A 26,061-nucleotide genomic window follows, 5' to 3' on the forward strand; every position below is an offset into this window, starting at 1 on the left:
CTCTGTGTGAGTCAAACAATATACAATAATGTTGACTTAAAGATACGCTTGCAAAAGCTTTTTTTACATTGTTGTTAAGTTTCAGTGTAGGAAATCTTCAAAGACAATTGAAAAATGGAAGAAAAGAAAGACTTCAGTGTCTTCAGCCTTTATCTTTACCTGCAACAGTCACATGAATCTCTGCTGATGTCTGATTACCCAGATCATTAGTGGCCACACAGTAATAAACTCCTCCATCTGTTACATTGAAGCTGTAAATCTCTCCTTCAGATACTTTCACAGCTCCATCTCTGCTCTTCTTGAACCAGGTGAAGCTGCTGACTGGAGGTTTGGCTCTGCTGGAGCAGGTCAGCTTCACCCAGCTGCCTGCTGACACCAAACCTGATGGACTGATGGATGCTGAGGTGTCTTTAGGAGCATCTGGAGAAAAAAGAATATCCCATAGATCAAACTCTGACTGTCAGTACTCAAAGATGATCAGTGTGCTCACAAGCATTATGATTCCCACAGTCTTCACTATAGTGTAGACACCAACCAGTTTTCTGTAATGCAAAAAGATTCTTGTATTACAGAAACGTCTGTAAGGTTTAAAAGCTGAATAACTGCACTGTGAAGGATGAAGTACAATCCTGATTTTTATAAAATAAAATTAAGTGTCTTATAAAGCAAACTTCTTTTTCTCCTCTCTCATAAAGTATATCACAAAGAAAACTAGAAAAAAAAGGAAAATGCAATTTTTAAAATAACTGGTGAGTAACTTTACCTCCAACAGTCACGTTAAACTCTCCTGATGTCTGATTACCCAGATCATTAGTGGCCACACAGTAATAAACTCCTCCATCTGTTACATTGAAGCTGTAAATCTCTCCTTCAGATACTTTCACAGCTCCATCTCTGCTCTTCTTGAACCAGGTGAAGCTGCTGACTGGAGGTTTGGCTCTGCTGGAGCAGGTCAGCTTCACCCAGCTGCCTGCTGACACCAAACCTGATGGACTGATGGATGCTGAGGTGTCTTTAGGAGCATCTAAGGAAAAAATAAGAAAGTGATATCCCATAAATCATGTTGTCCTATAGGATTCAGTTCAACAACAAACTCTGATTGTCTTACATAAAACACTGAGAGTCTCTTCTGTCTCTGCTGTCTTGGTGTCTTTTCCTTGGTTCACAGGATATCTGGCAGAGCAGCTGATCTTCTTTCCATCATGTGTGTCTGACAGAGTGATGGTCTGCTGGATTTTAGTTGTAAAGCTTCCATCTGTGTTTTCCTCTATTTTGTTGGGAGAGTCTTGTTGGAGATTCCAGGTGAGTTGAGGAGGGGAGTGTGGACAGGGAGTGAGAGCTGAGCAGGTTATAGTGACAGACTCCTTCTCCTTCAGATCACCTGGGATTGTAATATTGGGCCTCCAAGGAGAATCTGTGGTTTCACGTACATATTCATTATAAAATCACACTGAAATTTGTGCCATTGATTAAAATCTGTAAATCTGTTCTGATTTCATACTTAAATTTACAAATGCAATCACGTCCTTAAAATAACTGCAGAGCAGAAATGATAATAAGACACAATCTCCTGAGTATCATGCTGGGACAATCATTACGACTGTCATACAAAATTTGCTCAACAGGTATTCATTATAATCAAACAATAGATCAAAGTCCTGAATATAAGTTTATTAATAGGTAAGACAAAATAATGAAAATTAAAAAAAAAACAAAAAACACTATTACCTCTGACTGTTATATGAAGAGGATCACAAGAAGCTGTTGACTTGAATGTTTCATTCTCTACTCTGAAGAAGTATGTGTCTGTGTAGTTTGTGGTTAAATTAGTAAACAGAGTGGTGCAGTCTCTCTGACTCAGGTTCCCAGTAATACTCATTGGATAGATGCTAACTGCTCCACTACTGTTGAAGATCACATTGTTTGGATTATTGCCAAATCTAGAATCATTTTTAATCCACACTCCAAAGGTTTTTTTTGTGTTGTTAAACTTCTGTTCTTCTTTGGGTCTGAAGCTACATGGGATTTGCAAACAAGATCCACTCAGTGCTTCCAGCTTCTTTGGTGCATTTATGAAGAGTGCTGTTTGATTAGGACAACCACCCAAAGCAGCTGTAAATACAATTTAATTATTAATCAATTCACACATTAATTTTAGTTAACTACATGTTTTTTTTCTATGCCCGAACAAAACGTGTATTCTCTACAATTTAGTTAGTGAGATATTATTTTTGTATGTGAATATTTTCTTGTAAAATTAAATATTTAGCTGATAATCCAGCCATAACAGGAACATTTCAGCCACCATCTGCTGTTTGGATGTAAGATGAAAATAATAATAATAATAATAATCAGAGTTTCAAAAACTGTCTATTGTAATGCTTGAAAGTGCCAACAAACATTTTTGTTCCTCTGTTGTTAACAGTTTCTACACAAAATATATTAATTTAAAGTCAGGACAAAAAGTAAGTCTTTGTTATTAAATGAAGTTCACGATGTAAAATAACTCTAATAATTACTTTGAAATACTGAAATACTCACCTGAAACAAACAGGACAATCAGTAACATGCTGACTGTCTCCATGTTCACAGACAGACTACTCTACTGCCTGGATTTTAAAAAAGAAAAGAAATCATTTCACATATGGAGCTGTAACACTGTACTTACATTTTTTTTTTTTAATATTTTCCTTTTGTACATCTCTTGTTTTTTTTTTTCTTGTAGTTCTTCACTTCAAACTATGTTGAAATATAAAAAAAAATGTAACACAAAGCAGTCTATGTAAAACTAGAACATCAGTAAATAAAATTACTTTACATGTACCTGTAAGTGCAGTAAAAGAAAGGTAAAAAGTTACTGAATAAAAGCAATAAAATGTGTCCTTACCAAACAAGCCCAAGTGTTGTCTTATTATTTTACTGTTTTAAAGAATTAGATTAAACCGTGTCACCCAGCCGACGTTAGAAAGAAGGAAGTACAGAAAGAGAACAAGCTGTTTAAGAAGGTGCAATTAAGTCACAAAGCTGCTGTAGGCGTCACTCGATGCCTCTGAGAAAAACTCTTCAGTTCTGCTGATATCCTGTGACAGAGGAAGTCAGACATATTTTTAAAGTCACAATAAGACCTCTTTACTCACTTGAGTTTTTTTTTCAAGCTTGCACACTTTTACAGAATATATTTATCAACATGAAATAATTCTTGATTACTAGGAATTATATACACATGTAAAGAGAAGAAAACACAAATGATGCTGAAAGAATAAGTAAGATACCAATTTCCTGAAAAGTGATTCGTTTTTTAAATTCACTTTCCTTGTTTCATTAAAAATTCATGTTTATGTTATTAAATACATTTCATATATCCATTTGGTGTAAATATTTAGCTGATATTTACTCTCATCAATCGACACAAAAGACTTTGTTGACCAACTTCCTCAAAATTCAGTCACAGAGAAGTCCCTCTGCCACAAGCACTTACATTTACATTTATCTTGTAGCACATCTGCAGTGACTGCAGCAGCACTAAAATTAATCACAAAGTGTGAGAAAGGGCACAGTAACAGTACAATTTGGTTGTTGAGCAGCAACACCAGGCATTTGTCTTTTGACACATGAGTTTAGTTGTGGATAAAAAGAATTTTATATCCGAGCTCAATAAATGTTAAGACATTTTTAATTAAGCCATGAATTCAAATATAGATGCTAAAATAATAATTAATATAATATGAGAAATATAAGCTACTAAATCCCACCATCTGATACAGTAAAGTTTATCTAGATACACTAAATGACAAATCATTTCTCTCATTTCTGGTCAAAATGCAAAATGATTATAAACCCATAATCACTTCATTTAGTAAAATTATTTCATAGAATATAAAACAGAATTAGTTTATTCTTCAAAGTCAATTTTTTCCTCGCCCAATTTATTTATTTATTTTTTAGCATATAACCCTTTTAAAATTATTCCTCAGTTTACATTCTATTCCAGAAATTCAGTAACCAACATATAAACATCATTTGTGCAAAGATTTATGTTTCTGAAGTGAAACAGTGAAAAATGACAGCACTGTCAATACATAAATACCCATGTCAGCTGAGTTAGAACCATTTCAGTTACAACCATTTTAACAACCTCTCTAGTCATAAAAGGGTCATCTCCCCTCACCACTTCCTCCATGTAAAGGTTGGAAAGAAAGGCTCTTGGCTCTTTCAAAGGAAGAGCACCCAGCCACTGGTACAGATATGTAGATGACACCTGGGTCAAAATCAAGACACAAGAAGTGGAATCCTTCACTGCGCACATTAACGCCGTGGATAAAAACATCAAGTTCACCAGGGAAAACACAAAGGATAACTGTTTGCCTTTCCTGGACTGCGCTGTGCACATTGAAGAGAATGGCAACCTCAACATTGAAGTTTACCGGAAGCCCACACACACGGACCAGTACCTCCTCTTTGACTCCCATCACCCTCTGGAACACAAACTTGGAGTAATTAGGACCCTACACCACTGGGCAGAACATGTTCCCTCTAAGCCTGAAGGGAAAAAGAAGGAACACACACATGTAAAGGAAGCACTCAAAACATGTGGTTATCCTAAATGGGCGTTCATAAAGTCAGCAAAGAGGCACAGAAAAGAAGATCAGACACCAGCGAGGGAGGATAAGAAAGACAGACGCAACAACATTGTCATCCCCTATGTAGCCGGTGTATCAGAGAAACTCAGGAGAGTTTTCTCCAAGCACAACATCCCAGTATACTTCAGACCCAGCAACACACTCAGACAGAAACTGGTTCACCCGAAAGACAAAACTCCAAAACACAGACTTAACAACGTGGTGTATGCTGTACAGTGCAGCGAGGAATGCCCAGACCTCTACATTGGAGAGACCAAACAGCCACTTCACAAGCGCATGGCACAACATAGAAGAGCCACCTCCACAGGACAAGACTCAGCAGTTCATCTGCATCTTAAGGATAAAGGTCACTCTTTCGAGGATGCCAATGTTCACATATTGGACAGAGAGGACAGATGGTTTGAAAGAGGAGTGAAAGAGGCCATCTATGTCCACTGTGAGCGACCATCTTTGAACAGAGGCGGTGGTTTACGACACCAACTGTCTGCCATCTATAATCCAGTTTTGAGTTCCCTCCCCAGACGCCTTAACACCCACTCACATCCTGGGCCATCTGACCTCAGGAATTCACATGACAAGGTGGGGCCAGGTTTCACAATGAGCTCACCCGAAACCCTGGCTGATTCGGTCCCACACCCGCTTTCACACCTTGGCGCATGTGATTAGAGGATCACCAGGGGGTCCTTTGTCCCTCTTTGGGGGGATACTCCCACTGGGTTTAAATCTGGGACTCTCGGCCATTTGACCTTAGAACTGAAGAAGCTTCTCGGATGAGAGGTGAAACGTCTTCAAGCAACTTAAAGAAGTCCAGACGCTTTTCTTTGCAAACTCCTTTGACTACGATGACCTGGATGACTGAGAACCTTCACAGACTTTAGGTGCCTTCCCAGCTTTGACAAAAGTCCAGCTGGGATAATTACATTTACTCAGGGCCTTCTTGATGTGCTGTTCTTCTGCCTCCCTGGCCGCTGTGTCAGTGGGGATCAGTGTTGGGACTAACGCGTTATTAAGTAACGCGTTACAGTAACTACGTTATTATTGTGGTAACGAGCAGGGTAACTAGTTATTATGCCAAAACCAGGAACGCGTTACTCGTTACTGGGATTTAGATAGGCTCGTTACTCGTTACTGTGTGGTGGATATCGCGAGCTTCCACAGATTCAATAACATTAGCAAGTGGTGGAAGCCAGCAGGTGGATGAAGGAAAAGGGAGGCAAGAGGAGAGACCCGAAGCGGCCGCCAGTCCGCGTGTCAGGTGAACTGAACTTCAGGTAAGAAGTTATGACCTGCAGTCTATCGAGTCAGATATAAACCAAGTTTAGGTGGAGTTTATTTTCGGTATGCTGACATTTTCGTACTGCGTGCTAGCTAGCATGACGGAGTTTCTACTGTATACAGCTGGGTGGGTGCTATGTTACTGATGCTGAACTTTATTTTGTTCTTACGGTTAATTATTAGAGTTGCCAACCGTCCCCTAAAAAACAGAATCGTCTGGTATTCAGAGAAAATATTACGCGTTTCGTACTGAGGTGAAAAGGAACACAGTTTGTCCCGGACTTCAGCTACAATGAAAAAGACACAAAGCTGAAGCTGCACAGCTGCCTCTTGTTCTCTCATTCTCTCCTCTCCTGTTTCTACTTCAATCACGAAACTGATCAATGATCAGCTGATCGGCTTTTCTCTCTTGTTTATTTATCGCCCACTTTGCGCCAGAAAGAGGAAACCAGCGGATGTCGCGTTAAACAACAGCAGCACGTTTAAGCTTGATCAGCTGTTGTTAGAATTTATTTAATATTAATTTCTAGTATCAGCTGATGTTTGCTGGAGCCACAGCTGTAAAGCTGCTGGTCATGATATCGGTTTGGTTATCTGGTGAGAGGGAAACATGAAGATGAAACCAGGAGATGTCCTTACTGAATCATCAGAGCTGAACAGGTGATGGAGAAACAGGTTTACCTTTTAGGTGACATGAATGAGTTGAAGGGAAGTTATGAACTGTTTCTGAGAGACAAATAACACCAGGATCCTTTTCTACATAGCTGACAGCTGGTAACTGTGCAGGGATGGGTCTAGCAAAGTGTTGCCAGGGGCCAGGTAGGGCATTAACAGGAAAAGGGGGCACAAGGAAATACTTTTCTTTATTATTCTCATTTAAAATGTCTCGCTTTTAAAAACATAATTATCTGAGTCTTACAACAAACGATTGATAGATTGATACATATATACCATCAGAACAGTGTACATCACTGTCACAACAGTGTTTGTTTTCATTCAAAGGCTTTATGATTTTTCCTATAATGGTGGGCCGGTCTCTAGTCAAAATGCCCGGGACGATTGTTTTGTCCCAGTCCAGCCCTGTATGCAGCTCATCTGCAGTCTGGTGTTACCTACATCTTCCTATTCAGAAGGCAGAATTTCCAAGTTCTGAGTACAATCAAAAGCACCACGACTGCAGTTTTTGTGTTGGATGTAAAAAGCAGGCTAGAATCATGGCGGCGGTCAACGACGGTCCAGGTGTGGGATTTCTCTCGTGGAAATGTGCGCATTATTTTTTCCTTTCTATTGGTAGGTGGCACAGTGCACTTGTGGCAAGTAAGCAAGCTAGAAGACTGGCAATCTTGCTGGGTATCCAGTTACAGAAGCAACACATTAACAAGAGAATTCTGAGTAAAACCAAAGTTACTTTCCCTAGTAACTAGTTACTCTGAAAGTAACGAGTAACTTGAAGTAACTAAGTTACTTTTTTAGAGAAGTAACTAGTAATGTAACTAAGTTACTAATTTAAAGTAACTTACCCAACACTGGTGGGGATGGTGTTCGCTCTGTGTTGTAGCGTCCTGATGACACTCAGTTTGTGCTCCAGTGGATGATGAGAGTCAAACCTTAGATACTGATCCGTATGCGTAGGTTTACGGTACACATCAGCTTTTAGATGTCCCCCATTACTGATGGAAATCTCACAGTCTAAGAAGGCTAACCTGCCACTTTTCATATCCTCCCTGGTGAATTTGATGTGTCGGTCCACCGAGTTAATGTGATCTGTGAAATGTAGTACGTCCTGAGATTTGATTTTCAACTTTCAACGAAATCACTCCAACAACCACACATTTACATTGCAATGGGCCTTTTGTGCCGTGCACATAGAGCGTTTAACCGGCCTCTGGCCCTTTAAACTCTGAGGGGCTTTAACTTTGGTTTCTTTTGGCCAATTTGCATGATTGACACCTCTTATTAATCGTTTGACCCAATAGTATCACAGTAATGATGCCAGGTTCACGCTCTTCATAGACTATAGCTCCGCCTTCAATACTATCATACCATCCAGACTCGTTATAAAACTCCGTGACCTGAAAATCAACTCCTCCCTGTGCAGCTGGATCCTGGACTTCCTGACAGACAGACTTCAGGTGGTTCGGATCGGCAGCAACACCTCATCCACACTTACATTCAGCACAGGTGCCCCAAAGGGATGTGTGCTCAGCCCCCTGCTGTACACCCTGTTCACCCACGACTGTACAGCAACACACAGCTCCAACACCATTTCTGATGGAGATGAGACGACATACAGGGCAGAGGTGAGAGCCCTGACATCATGGTGCCGTGACAACAACCTGCTGCTTAACCTCAGCAAAACCAAGGAGCTCATCAAGGATTACAGGAGACCGCAGAGAGGAGACCACACCCCCATCCACATCGAAGGAGCAGAGGTGGAGAGAGTCACCTGCTTCAGATTCCTGGGCATCGACATCAGCGAGGATCTGAGTTGGTCACACCATGTTGGTGTGATCACAAAAGCAGCAAGACAGTAGCTCTTTTTCCTGCGGCGCCTGAGAAGATTCGGCATGAACCCCAGAATACTTACAAACTTCTATTGATGCACCATTGAAAGTATTCTGACTGGCTGCATCACCACCTGGTATGGCAGCTGTAATGCTCTGGACCACAAAGCTCTGCACAGGGTAGTGAGATCAGCAAAGCGCATCACCAGGACTGAACTGCCAGCCATGCCAGATCTCCACAGACAGCGCTGCATGAGGAAGACACAGCGGATCCTCTCTGATCTCAGCCACCCCAGCCACAGACTCTTCACACTCCTGCCATCCGGCAGGCGGTTCAGGAGCATCCAGTCCCGCACTACCAGACACAGAGACGGTTTTTTACCCACAAGCCATCAGACTATTGAACTGCTGACATTCCATACACACCACTACACACTCACTACAATTACAGGACTCTGCACACTGTCACTTCAACAAATGCTACTTAAATGCTCACTGCACAACTTTGCACAATCTGCAAATACTCTTGCACAAACTTGTAAATACCAACTTGTCTTAAATGTAAATACCAACTAAATTCTCTAATATTTAATAGTCCTTTTCCTCTCCTTTTTATTGTTATTATTGTTATTGTTATTATTATTATTATTATTATTATTATTATTATTATTATTATTATTATTATTATTATCATTATTACTACTACCACTGCTAATTTCTGTTATTTTCTTCTCAATTTAACTGCACACTCTCAATATGCTCATGTAAAGCTGAGCAGCATGAGCCAAAGAATTTCATTATGGATAAATGTGGCTACACTGTTTATCTGTACTTGACAATAAAACTTGAAACTTGAAACTTGTATTGTAGCCTGTTGTTAGCCAACTTTGATAGTAGCTTCCTGTTGTTAATGGCAGATCACTGAACTAACAGGTGCTTTATAGTCATATAATTGAGAAGAAGACCAGCTTCCACCCTGTCTCACATGTTTTACATGTCACGCATGTCATTTGTTTTGCTATTATAGTACAGATACAGCAACTTAATCTCTCCTTGATCTGTGACAGGCCCCAAGCTGGGCCTTAACCAATCCTTGGCTAGTCTTTTGACTTGATAGTATCGCCTATAGTAACATCACACATTTGTTGTGACACTCACAGTGCAGCTCTCGTGCAACCCACAGCTCTCCCGCAACTTACTTACTTATTCAACCTCACTGATCAGCCAGGAAGCCAAGGACCCACACATGCACTGGTTTATGACAAAAGAAGTACGCCAGATCTTTCAACTTGTGCAAGAACAAGAGAAGACCTGCATCTGATTTATCATCACATTGTTAAATTAGTATACACAGAGCCACAATGGTCCCACTATTTCTTTTTTTGGTGGGTTTTTTTGGCCATCTTGGAGTTAGTATGATCTAGGTAATTAGTATGATTGGACCAAAATAAAAGTTTATTCAAGTTCTAATTGTGTAAATATTTTTTTTTATTGTCACATGCTTTGTAATGTTATGCAACAATTCTACTATTTTTAGTCATGCTCAAAAAAAGTTGGATCATCAGCGTATATAACCACTCAGCCAGCAAATCATTAATAAAAACAATTCACTTTTGGAGCTCCACAAGATTTTTCCGTACTGTCAGAAAAGCTGCTATTTAAAAATGCTCACCATCACCCAGAAAGACAGTTTTTGATCTGAGATACAACAACATCTAGGTTCAGTTATTATTATTAATTGATTTTATTTGAAAAGGAAAAATGCACAATATTAACATAAATGTTGTGATTCAATGTTTTGTACCAGAGTTAGTTTAAGATAATTTGCATCCGTTGGCCCGTGGAAGATTACATGCAAAAGATCATAAACGTATTACAAAAAAAGTAAAACACAACAGACATGACAAATCCACACACCCATAAACACACACACACACAAAACACATCATTATAGACATTTCATTTTGTTATTAAAACACTGTTGTCAGTGACATTGAACACAGTAGCATTTAAAAACACAACCCTGTCTAGTTTCCTATCATCTATATTTATTAAACAGTGATCCCTTATATGTGCTGAGGCAGTTCTAGTATGACCTGGTCTATAAGCATACTTTGCTAATATGAATAATCTGAGCGAGACAAGCAACCTTTTAAGCTCTGGTGGTATACATTTTAAGCCAGTATGGCCTTTTTTTTAATAATTTGCCTAAAAATATTTGAACACCACACTATAAAGAAATCTACAAACATCCTTAATTCTGGCAAACCAACTCTTAAGCGTTAAAAATAGTTTCATATTGTATTTTAAACTGGAGTTTTCCCTCCTCTTGCGACTTGCATAGACTTTAGTTGTTCAGCTGTTAAGTAAGTGTTCATTTGGCAGATTTCTATCTCTGATTTGTTGGAGCGTCTCGATCTGAAGCAGCTGAAATAAAAACAAACAAACAATTAAAAAAGTTTTAGTTTCTGTTTGGTTTGGCAGTGATGAATGATAAAGATCCATGCAATATAGGCCACACACATTTAAAATGAGCATATCACAGAAAGACTTGTCTCACCACTCAAAGATGGCCAGTGTGATCACAAGCACTGTGATTCCTGCAGTCTGCAGTAGAGCAAAGAGACCAATACCACCTGAATGTTCAAACAAAAGATTTTAAAGTTTGCCTTCTTGAATAATACTGTGTGAAGTCAAAAAGAAAGTCAAACAATCAACAGTCACAAAGATTGTTTAAGCGTGTCACAGACAAGACGACCAAAAATCATAAACAGCGATGCAAAACTCCTCTTTGCATCCAGTTGAATAAGTACTGGTTAACATTACCTTCAGTATTCACATGAATCTCTGCTGATGTCTGATTACCCAGATCATTAGTGGCCACACAGTAATAAACTCCTCCATCTGTTACATTGAAGCTGTAAATCTCTCCTTCAGATACTTTCACAGCTCCATCTCTGCTCTTCTTGAACCAGGTGAAGCTGCTGACTGGAGGTTTGGCTTTACTATAACAAGCTAGGTTCACCTGACTGCCTGCTGGCACTGAACCTGATGGACTGATAAATGCTGTGATTTCTTTCGGGCACACTGGGAAAAAACGGGGGGGATAGCTGTAACAAGGATTCCTGTTATCCATTATAAACATTCAATATTCCATTACTTATTGTTTACTCACAGGATCCATAAAAACACACTGATTGTCTTACATGAAACACTGAGAGTCTCTTCTGTCTCTGCTGTCTTGGTGTCTTTTCCTTGGTTCACAGGATATCTGGCAGAGCAGCTGATCTTCTTTCCATCATGTGTGTCTGACAGAGTGATGGTCTGCTGGATTTTAGTTGTAAAGCTTCCAGCTGTGTTTTCCTCTATTTTGTTTTGAGAGTCTTGTTGGAGATTCCAGGTGAGTTGAGGAGGGGAGTGTGGACAGGGAGTGAGAGCTGAGCAGGTAATAGTGACAGACTCCTTCTCCTTCAGATCACCTGGGATTGTAATATTGGGCCTCCAAGGAGAATCTGTGGTTTGAAATGATATATCTATATAAACAACACAGATCATCAAGTCACGAAGAGGTAATTTAGCTCTTGTGATACATGTGAACACTGAAGTCTGTGGGTATGAATATAACAGCAGCAGAAAAACCACAAACCTTTTTCCAAAAAAATAGAAATGCTCTAGAGAATGCAAAGGCAAAACACCATGTGGTGAATTGGAAGTAATTTTTACTTTTGATACTTGAGGCTTTTTTGTTTCTTCATTTCCCTAATAATCAGAAATGGCATAGGCTCAGGAACACTTCTGAAAACCACTTTATTTAGCTCCACCCACTCTGCCATGCTGGCTCTATCTTTTTCACCTATCTTGTGTGCTTCTTGGATATTTGTACCACTGAAATGTTCTCCTTAGGCATCCTCTCATTCTCCAGGATTGTAATAAATAATCAGGTCAAAAATTCAGCTGTCTTTTCTCCTAGACATCTCCATACCTGCACAGGTATCTGAACCGCCCACATTTCCACTCTTCATAGGTGCCCTACCAGTACAGACTACCATTCAGTGCTACACTCTAACCTGTTCACATGCTTAACTTCCTTTGGAGAAACATAGGTTGAACTCAGTGGTCTTTTCAGCATGAAAATGTCAAACCACAGTGTCTACACAGTGCAATAACAGCATGTCTCTGTAGCAAAACAGTGCTAAACTGGTATTGCAGTTCAAGCCTGTATTATTCTGAAACAAAACATTACTATGTCGTAACTTTGTTTTCCTCTGGTCACATTAATTAAATACAGGATGAAAATGTTTTGCAGATCATTTCATTCTAATTTTATTCACAGCTTTTTGATGGAATTATGGAAATATAAATATTAGTGCTGTCAGTCTGGTTACTCATCATGATAGCATTGTTAATTTTGGTCTCCACAGACATCTTTGCCAGTTCATGAAAGAGCAATTATTAAAACATTTTACTATAAACTAATTAAAAAAAAATCTTTACCTCTGACTGTTATTTGAAGAGGATCACAATGAGCTGTCGCCATGAATGGTTCACTCTCTACTCTGAAGAAGTATGTGTCTGTGTATGTGGTGGTTAAATTAGTAAACAGAGAGGTGCAGTCTCTCTGACTCAGGTTCCCAGTAATACTCATTGGATAGATGCTAACTGCTCCATTACTGTTGAAGATCACATTGTTTGGATAAATGGAAATTCTGGAATCATTTTTTATCCACACTCCAAAGGTTTTTCTAGTGGTGATAAACTTCTGTTCTTCTTTGGGTCTGAAGCTACATGGGATTTGCAAACAAGATCCACTCAGTGCTTCCAACTTCTTTGGTGCAGTTATGGAGAGTGCTGCTTCATCAGGGCAGTCAGCCAAAGCAACTGTAAATACAGCATTATATTTAGCAGCAGATATTTTTCCCCTCCGTTTAACTGTGTGTGCTGATATTTATGGGCTCAAAATGTGGTCATAAATATTTTGTACTTGTAAATCAGGATTTGTATGTGTAAAAACAATTTGTGCGTGCGTAAAAAAGATTTGTATGTGTAAAAAAGATTTGTGTGTGTGTAAAAAAGATTTGTATGTGTAAAAAAGATTTGTGTGTGGACTTAGCCAAAACCACCCCTGCAAGTCACAAGTATGAATTTTGACCCTATTTTTCTTCCTTTCATCTGATTGGTCAATGTCATGTCAATCACAAATGTAACAATCCAATCAGAGAACAGATGGGTTTGGCTGTCGAAGGGGCGCTTTTTTTGAACTGCAGGTCTTTGAAGGGAATAAATGCCGTTTTACATGCCAACCCAGCGTTTTCCTTCATCACCACGAAGGAAAACAGTCTGTGGTCGTCCGAGTTTGTGTCACAGGTCTACATGTTTAATACAGCGCTGCGGACCGCGGGGGGGGGGCAGTGTTTTGGAAATGACAGTCTTCATTACAAAGCTTTCTTCGTCATGAATTAGCATACATCTTTTTATTGAACATTTGAAGAACTAGCAAAAAAACCCAGAAACTCTTGTAGAGGACATAAAGTCAGAGATAGTCAAAGGAGTTTGCAAAGAAAAGCGTCTGGACTTCTTTGAGTTGCTTGAAGACGTTTCACCTCTCATCCGAGAAGCTTCTTCAGTTCTAAGGTCAAATGGCCGAGAGTCCCAGATTTAAACCCAGTGGGAGTATCCCCCCAAGGAGGGACAAAGGACCCCCTGGTGATCCTCTAATCACATGAGCCAAGGTGTGAAAGTGGGTGTGGGACCTAATCAGCCAGGGTTTCGGGTGAGCTCATTGTGAAACCTGGCCCCACCCTATCATGTGATTTCCTGAGGTCAGATGGCCCAGGATGTGAGTGGGCGTTAAGGCGTCTGGGGAGGGAACTCAAAACTGGACTATAGATGGCAGACAGCTGGTGTCGTAAACCACCGCCTCTGTTCAAAGATGGTCGCTCACAGTGGACATAGATGGCCTCTTTCACTCCTCTTTCAAACCATCTGTCCTCTCTGTCCAATATGCGAACACTGGCATCCTCAAAAGAGTGACCTTTATCCTTAAGATGCAGGTGGACTGCTGAGTCTTGTCCTGTGGAGGTGGCTCTTCTATGTTGTGCCATGCGCTTGTGAAGTGGCTGTTTGGTCTCTCCAATGTAGAGGTCCGGGCATTCCTCACTGCACTGTACAGCATACACCACGTTGTTCAGTCTGTGTTTTGGAGTTTTGTCTTTCGGGTGAACCAGTTTGTGTCTGAGTGTGTTGCTGGGTCTGAAGTACACTGGGATGTCATGCTTGGAGAAAACTCTCCTGAGTTTCTCTGATACACCGGCTACATAAGGGGTGACAACGTTGTTGCGTCTGTCTTTCTTATCCTCCCTCGCTGGTGTCTGATCTTCTTTTCTGTGCCTTTTTGCTGACTTTATGAACGCCCAGTTAGGATAACCACATGTTTTCAGTGCTTCCTTTACATGTGTGTGTTCCTTCTTTTTCCCTTCAGGCTTAGAGGGAACAAGTTCTGCCCAGTGGTGTAGGGTCCTAATTACTCCAAGTTTGTGTTCCAGAGGGTGATGGGAGTCAAAGAGGAGATACTGGTCCGTGTGTGTGGGCTTCCGGTAAACTTCAATGTTGAGGTTGCCATTCTCTTCAATGTGCACAGCGCAGTCCAGGAAAGGCAAACAGTTGTCCTTAGTGTCTTTCCTGGTGAACTTGATGTTTTTATCCACGGCGTTAATGTGCGCAGTGAAGGATTCCACTTCTTGTGTCTTGATTTTGACCCAGGTGTCGTCCACATATCTGTACCAGTGGCTGGGTACTCTCCCTTTAAAAGAGCCAAGAGCCTTTCTTTCCACTTCCTCCATGTAAAGGTTGGCTACAATAGGTGACACGGGGGAGCCCATGGCACAGCCATGTTTTTGTCTGTAGAAGCCTTGGTTGTATTTGAAGTATGTTGTGGTAAGGCAGAGGTCTAACAGTGTGCAAATCTGATCGGGTGTGAAGTTGGTCCTGTCTTCCAAGGAGCTGTCTTCTTGTAGTCGTTTTCTGACAGTCTCCACTGCTTCCGTGGTGGGTATGCAAGTGAAGAGAGAGACTACATCAAAGGACACCATGGTTTCATCTGGATCCAGGGTAAGTTTCTGGACCTTGTCGGTGAAGTCGGTGGAGTTCTTGATGTGGTGTGGTGTGTTCCCCACGAGAGGTGCCAGGATGGTAGCAAGGTGTTTCGCAATGTTATAAGTGGCTGAGTTTATGCTACTGACTATGGGTCTGAGTGGGACCCCTTCCTTGTGGATCTTAGGAAGTCCATAAATGCAGGGTATGGCATCCCCTGGATAAAGGCGGTGATATCTATGTCCACTGTGAGCGACCATCTTTGAACAGAGGCGGTGGTTTACGACACCAGCTGTCTGCCATCTATAGTCCAGTTTTGAGTTCCCTCCCCAGACGCCTTAACGCCCACTCACATCCTGGGCCATCTGACCTCAGGAAATCACATGATAGGGTGGGGCCAGGTTTCACAATGAGCTCACCCGAAACCCTGGCTGATTAGGTCCCACACCCACTTTCACACCTTGGCGCATGTGATTAGAGGATCACCAGGGGGTCCTTTGTCCCTCCTTGGGGGGATACTCCCACTGGGTTTAAATCTGGGACTCTCGGCCATTTGACCTTAGAACTGAAGAAGCTTCTCGGATGAGAGGTGAAACGTCTTCAAGCAACTCAAAGAAGTCCAGACGCTTTTCTTTGCAAACTCCTTTGACTACGATGACCTGGATGACTGAGAACCTTCACAGACACAAAGTCAGAGATAGAAACGACAAGGAGCAGGTGCATCTAGTACAGGTAGAGCTGCCGCAAAAACCCACAGAGCTCAGCAGCCAATGCAAGAAATTCTGGATCCTTTGCTTTTAGTTAGCAGTTAGCATTAGCAGCACATCCTGCGTCCGATGTGAAAGGACCTTTATGCTGCGCACTGTGACTCACAGCAATGGTCCCGGGTCAACCCTGACTTTGTGTTAAACTAATCCTAAAGTAATAATTGTATTTCTAACCACTGATATACCACAACTTTATCCTTTCAACAGCTGCTGAAACTTAGCGGACCTAGCTGCTATCGGATATTTATATAGAGATCCTCCAGCTTCAAACTGTATTACCCTTCAAGGACCTGCAGTTCAAAAAAGTGCCCCTCCGACAGCCAAACCTATCTCTTCTCTGATTGGATTGTTACATTTGTGATTGACATGACATTGACCAATCAGATGACAGGAAGAAAAATGGGTCAAAATTGTACTTGTAACTTGCAGGGGGTTTTGGCTAAGTCCACACACAAAAATCTTTTTACACATACAAATCTTTTTTACGCACGCACAAATTCTTTTTACACATACAAATCTTTTTTACACACACACAAATTCTTTTTACACATACAAATCCTGATTTACAAGTACAAAACTGATTTACAAGTACAAAATATTTATGACCACATTTTGAGCCCATAGGGATATTTTTCAATCAGGGAATGAGCAGTTGGCTCCATCTATAATGGTCTTTTGGCATCAATTCTAAATTAATGTAGAGTATAAATTACCCCAATAATACCTTTGAATAACTGAATAAACAGCTCACCTGGAACAAAGAGGAAAATCAGTATCATGCCAACTTTCACCATGTTCATAGACAGAATCTTGTTCCCTGGGTTGGCAAAAAAACTTGTTAATTTAATAATATAACTACACAAAATCTATAAATAAAAATGAAACTATAATAACTCATGTTTTCGTGACTACAAGTAAAGCATTAGTAAACACAATAATGTCTCTGTCAGTACGGTAAAAGAAAAACAACAGAATAAGTTTCAGTATCACAAAACTACGGAAGCGTAGAGCTGCCACCCAGGCAAAAGAAAAATAGAAGTATATCACGTTATAACGTGAAAAGTTTATTGTTCTAACAAGATACTTTTCATGTTTGTACAATATACTATCATGTTTGTACAATATACTATCATGTTTGTACAATATACTATCATGTTTGTACAATAAACTTTTGACGTTTGAACAATATAATATCACGTTACTACAATATGCATAATTATCACGTTCGTACAATATAAATATTATATTGTACGAACGTGATAATTATGTATATTGTAATAACGTGATATTATGTTGTTCAAACGTGAAAAGTATCTTGTTAGAACAATAAACTTTTCACGTTATAACGTGATATACTTCTATTTTTCTTTTGCCTGGGTGGCAGCTCTACGCTTCCGTACAAAACTAAAAAATAAAAGCATAAAATATTTTCTTACCTAACGAGTTCATGTCAGATCTTTTGTAGCAGAATTCTAATAACCCAAGTGAACTACTTTTTCTCATGTCAGAAATGAGGAAGTATAAAGATACTCACTGACAACAAGCGTGAAACAGTCAAGTGTTATGCTTCCTGCTTATCATGCAAAAGGGGAAGTCAGAGTCTAAAATGACTTGTCCACCCTGCAAGACATTTTAGACTCCTTAAATGCCTCTGAGTTAAACCTTGAGCTTGCAGAATATATTTGATAATTTCCAGTATTAATCTCACATTGTAGGGAGTTACAAGCTAAGACAAGTTGAGCTAAGAAAATGAGTGTATTTGGTTGGCGTATTTGTGGATGTATGTCACCTTGAAGTACCTTCTTAATATGGAAAATGGCTTTTACCAGATTTCTGGCTTGTTTTAAAGGCCCACTTAGCTTACATGGCTGCTTATTATAACATATAGCAGTGGTGGTGGTGCTTTATCAGTAATTACTGTTCATTTACCTCCAGATTTTAACAGTTTTTTGTCACAGAACAGTATTCTGGTGAGCTAGGGAAATGCTGTAGTTTTCTGCTATGAGGTACAGTAGTGTTTAACAGTCTAACGCATATTTTCTTCTCTGTTGCTGACCTGCCCGCTCTGTCCATGTCCGTTGTTGTTGTTTGTGTCTCTCTCTCTCCTCATCTCCCTGGGTGTTGTTTTCATTCTCGCTTCCGGAAGTTTTGGTCAGCGATGCGACCTCCCGACCCGGAAGCATTTCCGACGCCGCACCTGCCATTCATCAGCTGCACTGATTACTATCTTCAGAGTCACCTATTTAGCAGTGTGGCCGAGCTCCGGTCGACGCTTGTTAAGTTTAACCTTGTCAGTAAGGCCGAGACTTATACAGGGAGTGCAGAATTATTAGGCAAGTTGTATTTTTGAGGAATAATTTTATTATTGAACAACAACCATGTTCTCAATGAACCCAAAAAACTCATTAATATCAAAGCTGAATGTTTTTGGAAGTAGTTTTAGTTTGTTTTAGTTTTAGCTATTTTAGGGGATATCTGTGTGTGCAGGTGACTATTACTGTGCATAATTATTAGGCAACTTAACAAAAACAAATATATACCCATTTCAATTATTTATTTTTACCAGTGAAACTAATATAACATCTCCACATTCACAAATATACATTTCTGACATTCAAAAACAAAACAAAAACAAATCAGCGACCAATATAGCCACCTTTCTTTGCAAGGACACTCAAAAGCCTGCCATCCATGGATTCTGTCAGTGTTTTGATCTGTTCACCATCAACATTGCGTGCAGCAGCAACCACAGCCTCCCAGACACTGTTCAGAGAGGTGTACTGTTTTCCTCCTTGTAAATCTCACATTTGATGATGGACCACAGGTTCTCAATGGGGTTCAGATCAGGTGAACAAGGAGGCCATGTCATTAGTTTTTCTTCTTTTATACCCTTTCTTGCCAGCCACGCTGTGGAGTACTTGGACGCGTGTGATGGAGCATTGTCCTGCATGAAAATCATGTTTTCTTGAAGGATGCAGACTTCTTCCTGTACCACTGCTTGAAGAAGGTGTCTTCCAGAAACTGGCAGTAGGACTGGGAGTTGAGCTTGACTCCATCCTCAACCCGAAAAGGCCCCACAAGCTCATCTTTGATGATACCAGCCCAAACCAGTACTCCACCTCCACCTTGCTGGCGTCTGAGTCGGACTGGAGCTCTCTGCCCTTTACCAATCCAGCCACAGGCCCATCCATCTGGCCCATCAAGACTCACTCTCATTTCATCAGTCCATAAAACCTTAGAAAAATCAGTCTTGAGATATTTCTTGGCCCAGTCTTGACGTTTCAGCTTGTGTGTCTTGTTCAGTGGTGGTCATCTTTCAGCCTTTCTTACCTTGGCCATGTCTCTGAGTATTGCACACCTTGTGCTTTTGGGCACTCCAGTGATGTTGCAGCTCTGAAATATGGCCAAACTGGTGGCAAGTGGCATCTTGGCAGCTGCACGCTTGACTTTTCTCAGTTCATGGGCAGTTATTTTGCGCCTTGGTTTTTCCACACGCTTCTTGCGACCCTGTTGACTATTTTGAATGAAACGCTTGATTGTTCGATGATCACGCTTCAGAAGCTTTGCAATTTTAAGACTGCTGCATCCCTCTGCAAGATATCTCACTATTTTTGACTTTTCTGAGCCTGTCAAGTCCTTCTTTTGACCCATTTTGCCAAAGGAAAGGAAGTTGCCTAATAATTATGCACACCTGATATAGGGTGTTGATGTCATTAGACCACACCCCTTCTCATTACAGAGATGCACATCACCTAATATGCTTAATTGGTAGTAGGCTTTCGAGCCTATACAGCTTGGAGTAAGACAACATGCATGAAGAGGATGATGTGGACAAAATACTCATTTGCCTAATAATTCTGCACTCCCTTTAGTGTTAGAGACCTTGCTTATTGTGAATATACCTGCCAACTTGCCAGGAGCTGCGAGTGCAGAGTTTCAAGTCACTGGAGGAGAGTCACAAATTGGAGCACCAGCGTGGAGTGTAAATAATCGAACATGGGTGTTCTGGACTGTTTTTCCACCACCAGAGACATTCGCACTTTGAAAAGGACGTATGAACATTGCTCGGGGAGCCAGCAGACTCGACTCCGGTGCAGCGGGAATTATAATTACAGCAGATCTGCTGGAGCGGCATTTGAAGATGCTGCAGCATAAAACCAAGGTGCAGCGCGCCCTGTTACAGGTTGTGACTGAAACCTCTTAAGCCCCAAGGGGGTTTCTGAGCTTTCTGCTCGAAAATGTAATGCCCAAATTAAATTGATTATTTCTCTGCAATTACAAACTCTGTCCTTACAATCTTGGTATCAAAATAAAGCTAACACTTGGGAAAGTTAATCAGAGGTGTAAATATTAAAGCAGATATTACTGTGTCAAAGTTACTAAGACTGGAACACAGAAAAAGTAAGTAGATTTTATTCTCGCCTAAATTTTTTTTGTAATTTTTAGCATATAACCCTTTTAAAAATATGCCTCAGCTCACATTTGGTTCCAGAAATCCAGTAACCAACATATAAGCATCATCTGTGCAAAGATTTATGTTTCTAAAGTAAAACAGTGAAAAACTACAGCCCTGTCAATACATGAAGATCCAGACGTTGTACAAAAATGTCCAATTTTGGCACACAATTGGACACCATGCCATTTGATTTTTTTAGGTATTAAAGAGCAGAAAGTAATAAATTTTATTAACAGGCCTAAAAATGCTTTTTAAAAAAATATATTTTGGAAGAATTAACCACACATTTACATGGTAATGGCCCTTTACTGCCGTGCGCATAGAGCGCTTCATTGGCCTCTGGCCCTTTAAACTCTGAGGGGCTGTAACTTTGGTTTCTTTTGGTCAATTTGTGTGATTGACACCTCTGACGTTCACGTCACTTCAACCAATCAGACATTGTAATGCCAAAACCCACGTGTGTCCAAATTTACTGCATGTGGCGTCTGTCCAGTCACGTGTCTGTAGGTGGGTCTAAAATGGAGGATGTTGACGGAAAATGGCTCTGATGCGGCTAGGTAGGCATGGTAACTACTGGCAATCACGTGGTTACCGGCTACCGGCGACAATAACGGAGGAAATCGGGACGGTAAGCCAATTTCTGTCTTAGCGCATTTGCGCCGCTGTGTGTTTTTGTGGTCTCCTTTTGCGGCTAATTCAGTGAATTTTGGTCTGATCGTGATGAAACTTGGTGTGTGGAGTCAGTGATAGCTCTGGAAGCTAACCAGCCTATCTTTAACCGGTTACATAAAGTCTGAAGAATTTCGGGTTCGGTTTTGTTTGTTTAGCGGACTTCTGCGCATTTACGTAACTGCTCGTTTAATCGCGGCTTGTTTTCGGTGTGTTTGGTGGCTGTAGAAATGGTTTATATGACATTTTAGCTGAGATTCTGAGGTTTCTGTGGATACCACACATGTCTGGACTTATATTTCTCAACCCCCGTTATAACCGATTAAACGTGATCTCCTCCTTTTTGCCCCCAGTGCCGGGGGCGTGGGGCTTAAGATTTAAAATGTATGTTGCTATCCTCTTTCGGGGCTGCCAGCAACACGCCTCCCCGCCTTCACCACTTACTATAGCTGCTGCCTGCCCTCTTCCCTCCTCCCCTCCTCTACTGCCTCACGAGCGCCCTGTACCTGCTCCAGACAAGTTTTCTGGAGAGCTGAACAAGAGCGGAGGATTTCTGACACAATGTGCTCTAATTTTCAGGCAGAGGCTTCGAGGAGCCTTTTTGAACAGCCTGAAATGTGAGTTGCCAACAAAGGACTTACCAAAATAATTAGATGAATGAATAAATATGTGTATTAGGTTAGATGACCACATGCATAAGTATGGAGGAAAGTCTGGCGGTTTTCGGGCGAAGTCTCCTCCCTGGAAGTGGAGGCGGATGGAGAACATGCAGGCAGACGAGGAGGAGCCCATGCAGCTGGGACAGGCCCGTCTCAGCCCATCAGGTCAGAGAAGAAGACATCGTGTGGGTGAGTGTTTCGCCTGTGGCTAGAAAAGGTCATTTTGTTGACATGTGCTCCTCGCAGGTATTTAGGTGTAGCCCATGAATAGCGGTAGGGATCCTGAGGGGTGGTATGAGGGGCCGTACAAGCCAAAATTCATTCTTTCACTCTCACACACATACATTCTTCTTTCACACACACATACTTTCACTCTCACATACATATATTTTCACTCTCAATACGTGTGTCTGACAGAAGAATATATGTGTGTGAAAGTGAAAGTATGTGTGTGAAAGAAGATTATATGTATGTGAGAGTGACAATACGTGTGTCTGACAGAAGAATGTATGTGTGTGAGAGTGAAAGTATATGTGTGTGAAAGAAGATTATATGTGTGTAAGAGTGAAAGAATGAATTTTGGCTTGTACGGCCCCTCATAGGGTGGGACTCAAAATGCCTCTTCCCACCTTGCCTGCTCAGCTAAATTGTCCCACCAGTTAATCACATTTACCTGTCAAGCTTTCATTGACTCCAGGGGTGAGCAGAGTTTATTGGATGAGAACCTAGCTCAAAGGATGGGTGTGCTGTTAGTTTCTCCCGCTGAGCCTTTGCACGTGGCTGCTTTAAATGGCACCCATCTAGCTGACATTACCCATCGAACCCATCGAGGTCCAATTGACATTGTGACAGAGTTACACCATCCCGGACCGCAGACAGCCGACCTAGGCTCATGCACGCACAGCCGCAGTTAGATTCCACACTCTTCCCTCTGTGTTATTGTGGCACTGCGTTGTTAAGCCAACCGGACAGATGTGTGTGTGTGTGTGAATATATGAGAGATTTTTTTTTTTGTCCTGTTTGGCACAGTAGCAATCAGAATTATTGGCTGAACACCAAGAAAAATGCCCAACATATTTATTTTCCCAAGTGGATCATTGCCATGCTTCAAGGCACTTGATTGATCTTTGTTATTTATTTATTTTTACTTTTAAGTTATTACAATTGGAACAGACATGACCGGTGAATAGGAAAGGGAAAGACATAGACAAGTGATGTTCAAGAAAAGGAGAGGTAAAGAAAAACAGAGGGGAAGAGGGACAGTGAGAAAGGACACCTAAAATCCACTAGATCACCTGCTGGGGAAAAAAAAGAACAAAACAAGACAAAGAAGAGAACAACATAGTAGGGAAACCACAGCAACAACCTATATAAGTACAGTTGTGGTCAAAAGTTTACATACACTTGTAAAGAACATAATATCGTGGCTCTCTTGAGTTTCCTGTTATTTCTACAACTCTGACTTTTCTCTGATAGAGTGATTGGAACAGATACTTCTTTGTCACAAAAAACATACATGAAGTTTGGTTCTCTTATAACTTTATTATGGGTTAACAGAAAAAAGTGATCACATCTGCTGGGTCAAAAACATACATACAGCAGTGCTAATATTTGGTTACATGTCCCTTAGACATTTTAACTTCAATTAGGTGCTTTTGGTAGCCATCCACAGGCTTCTGGCAAGCTTCTGGTTGAATCTTTGACCACTCCTCTTGACAGAATCGGTGCAGTTCAGTTAAATTTGATGGCTTTCTGACATGGACTTGTTTCTTCTGCATTGTCCACGTGTTTTCAATGGGGTTGAAGTGAGGACTTTGGGAAGGCCATTCTAAAACCCTTATCCTATTCCTTTAACACTTTTGATGTGTGTTTGGGGTTTTTGTCCTGTTGGAACTGCGTCCAACACCCAACCTTCGGGCTGATGATTTTAGTTTATGTTGAAGAATTTGAAGGTAATCCTCCTTCTTCATTATCCCATTTACTCTCTGTAAAGCACCAGTTCCATTGGCAGCAAAACAGCCCCACAGCATAATATTACCACCACCATGCTTGATGGTAGGCATGGTGTTCTTGGGGTTAAAGGCCTCACTTTTTCTCCTCAAAACATATTGCTGGGCATTGTGGCCGAAAAGCTCAATTTTTGTTTCGTCTGACCTCAGAACTTTCCTCCAGAAGGTCTTATGTAGCACTTACGTGGATTGAAGTACAGTACCAATGGATAATTACCAAGGTAATAAGTAATTTGGGCTAGTATCAGAAGATTAAGAACGACTCTTAGAGCTCTGGTACACAAATGGCAGAGAAACCAGACAAACACAGTTGTGTGGCTTTAAAAGTACTTTAGTGATGTTAAGCCTTGTAAAAGAAATTTGTAAACAACACAGTATTTCAACAGGTTTTAACAGAATGTTGAGTATAAAAAATTCCCCCAAAGTAGCAAAAAAATAGAATAAAATAAAATTGTGCACCAGTAAAAGAATTAGTCTTTTTTTTAGGTCCAAATGGTACTGGTGGGGCCCATGACAAACAGGTGTATTGCAATAGAATTCGTCCGACAAGGAGTGTGTGTGTGATTGTCTGTCCTACCGTACTACTTGTACAGTAGAGGATTGTAGTCCATCAATGTGCAAATGAGTGTGCGTGTGTATGTATGTCGTCTTCTAGGATCTTGGGTTGGCTCGCCATCCAGTGAACACTGGAACACTCTCGGTTCTGGAATCGCTGACCTGGTCTTTGGATTCGTCCCATATAAAAAACCTGACCTATAAATAATGGTCAAATATATGTCATGTCCACTTTAAGAATAACTTTCACAAATTAAACTAAAGTAGTGTCACAGTGCAGTAACTACTATTCAGATCAGCTATCATCAGTTCAATTATCATCAGTTCAGTCATGTTGTACAACATTAAAATATCAAGGTTCAAAGTATCAATATCCAAAATTTCACAGTATCAAGGTTCAATACTTATTTGTAACCTGCAGTAACATTAAAGATTATCTACAAGGCTTCAAACATTCAGGAATTATAGTCACCATATAATTCACTTTCATCAAAATAAACTCACTGTACATATATATCTAATCACAAATAAATAAGTATATTACCCCTTTTAAGAAATGGAATAATATGCAAATGCTTATCAGAAATGAACAAAGTGCAAACAATCAGGTTCAATAACATGTAAACACAAGGACTCAGTCCACAAATAGGAGTATTAAAATAGACATGCTTAATCCTGCTTGTACCATAGGCCTACTAGTACAAGTGGAAATACACTAAAAATTACCTCCAAGTATTCAATACTGAGTATTGTAAAACAACTGATTGACATCAAAAATGAAACAGGAAGAAGGATAAAGTCTGCTTACAATTATCTCTCATAAAGTTATTTGTAGCTGCTTTAACCATTTACAGCTTTTCACATGTTAATGACTTGGTTAACGATATAACTAGCATAACAACAGTGCGTTTCAGAGACATCCAACAACTGTACCCACACTCCACGCATCACGTGTCTGATTAGCCACATTTAGCTTACCACCGTCGAGCGGATGCTCAGCGTTTACGTGAAGCCACAGCTCAGTAAACCTTCCGGTTTCGCTCTGCCCTCTAGGACAACAAGTGCAAAACCATACTTTGTGAAAAATATCATTTCTTTATCATTTAACTCGTTAGAGATTAATTTCTCCAGCTTACCGATAACAAAGTTTTAGTCCGCCTGCTCTGTTCGGCTGTAGAAGCAAGAGACTGAAAACTTGGGAGCTGGCACTAAGGAGGGACAAGAGCTGCACAGAGCTTCATCGATTGGCTGACATGCGAGGAGTGGAGTAAAACAATAGGCTCTCATCAGAGCTCATCAACCCTCGGAGAAAACTTAACCCTTGTTTAACCAGAACAAATATATAAATCTGTGTCCCTTTTTTGTTTAAATATATTGATCTAGTTTCCCTTTCATTAACAGGGACAGTAAGAACAGAAACAATGAACATTAAATGTTT

The 26,061-nt window shown here is 40.6% G+C and overlaps 1 protein-coding gene and 1 long non-coding RNA gene across 2 annotated transcripts in view; both read right to left on the reverse strand.

Annotated features, from left to right (window-relative positions):
- Window positions 1-17,788, reverse strand: part of LOC116320136 (B-cell receptor CD22-like) — a 92,418-nt gene extending 74,630 nt beyond the window's left edge. The window contains exons 1-6 of the mRNA XM_039617824.1: window positions 17,712-17,788; window positions 17,027-17,092; window positions 12,914-13,297; window positions 11,626-11,952; window positions 764-1,024; window positions 160-420 (exon numbers count right to left, since the gene is read on the reverse strand). Of these exons, the coding sequence (XP_039473758.1) occupies window positions 160-420; window positions 764-1,024; window positions 11,626-11,952; window positions 12,914-13,297; window positions 17,027-17,092; window positions 17,712-17,778 (1,366 nt within the window). The 5' untranslated portion in view covers window positions 17,779-17,788. The remainder of the gene's footprint in view (window positions 1-159; window positions 421-763; window positions 1,025-11,625; window positions 11,953-12,913; window positions 13,298-17,026; window positions 17,093-17,711) is intronic.
- Window positions 17,789-24,577: 6,789 nt separating this feature from the next.
- Window positions 24,578-25,821, reverse strand: LOC120441703. The gene is made up of 3 exons (XR_005614212.1): window positions 25,760-25,821; window positions 25,602-25,672; window positions 24,578-24,821 (listed from the first exon to the last, which is right to left on the reverse strand). It is a non-coding gene; the product is annotated as an uncharacterized LOC120441703 (long non-coding RNA).
- Between the last annotated feature and the right edge of the window lie 240 nt (window positions 25,822-26,061).

The sequence above is a fragment of the Oreochromis aureus genome, linkage group 9 (assembly GCF_013358895.1).
Source record: "Oreochromis aureus strain Israel breed Guangdong linkage group 9, ZZ_aureus, whole genome shotgun sequence".
Taxonomy (NCBI): Eukaryota; Metazoa; Chordata; class Actinopteri; order Cichliformes; family Cichlidae; genus Oreochromis; species Oreochromis aureus.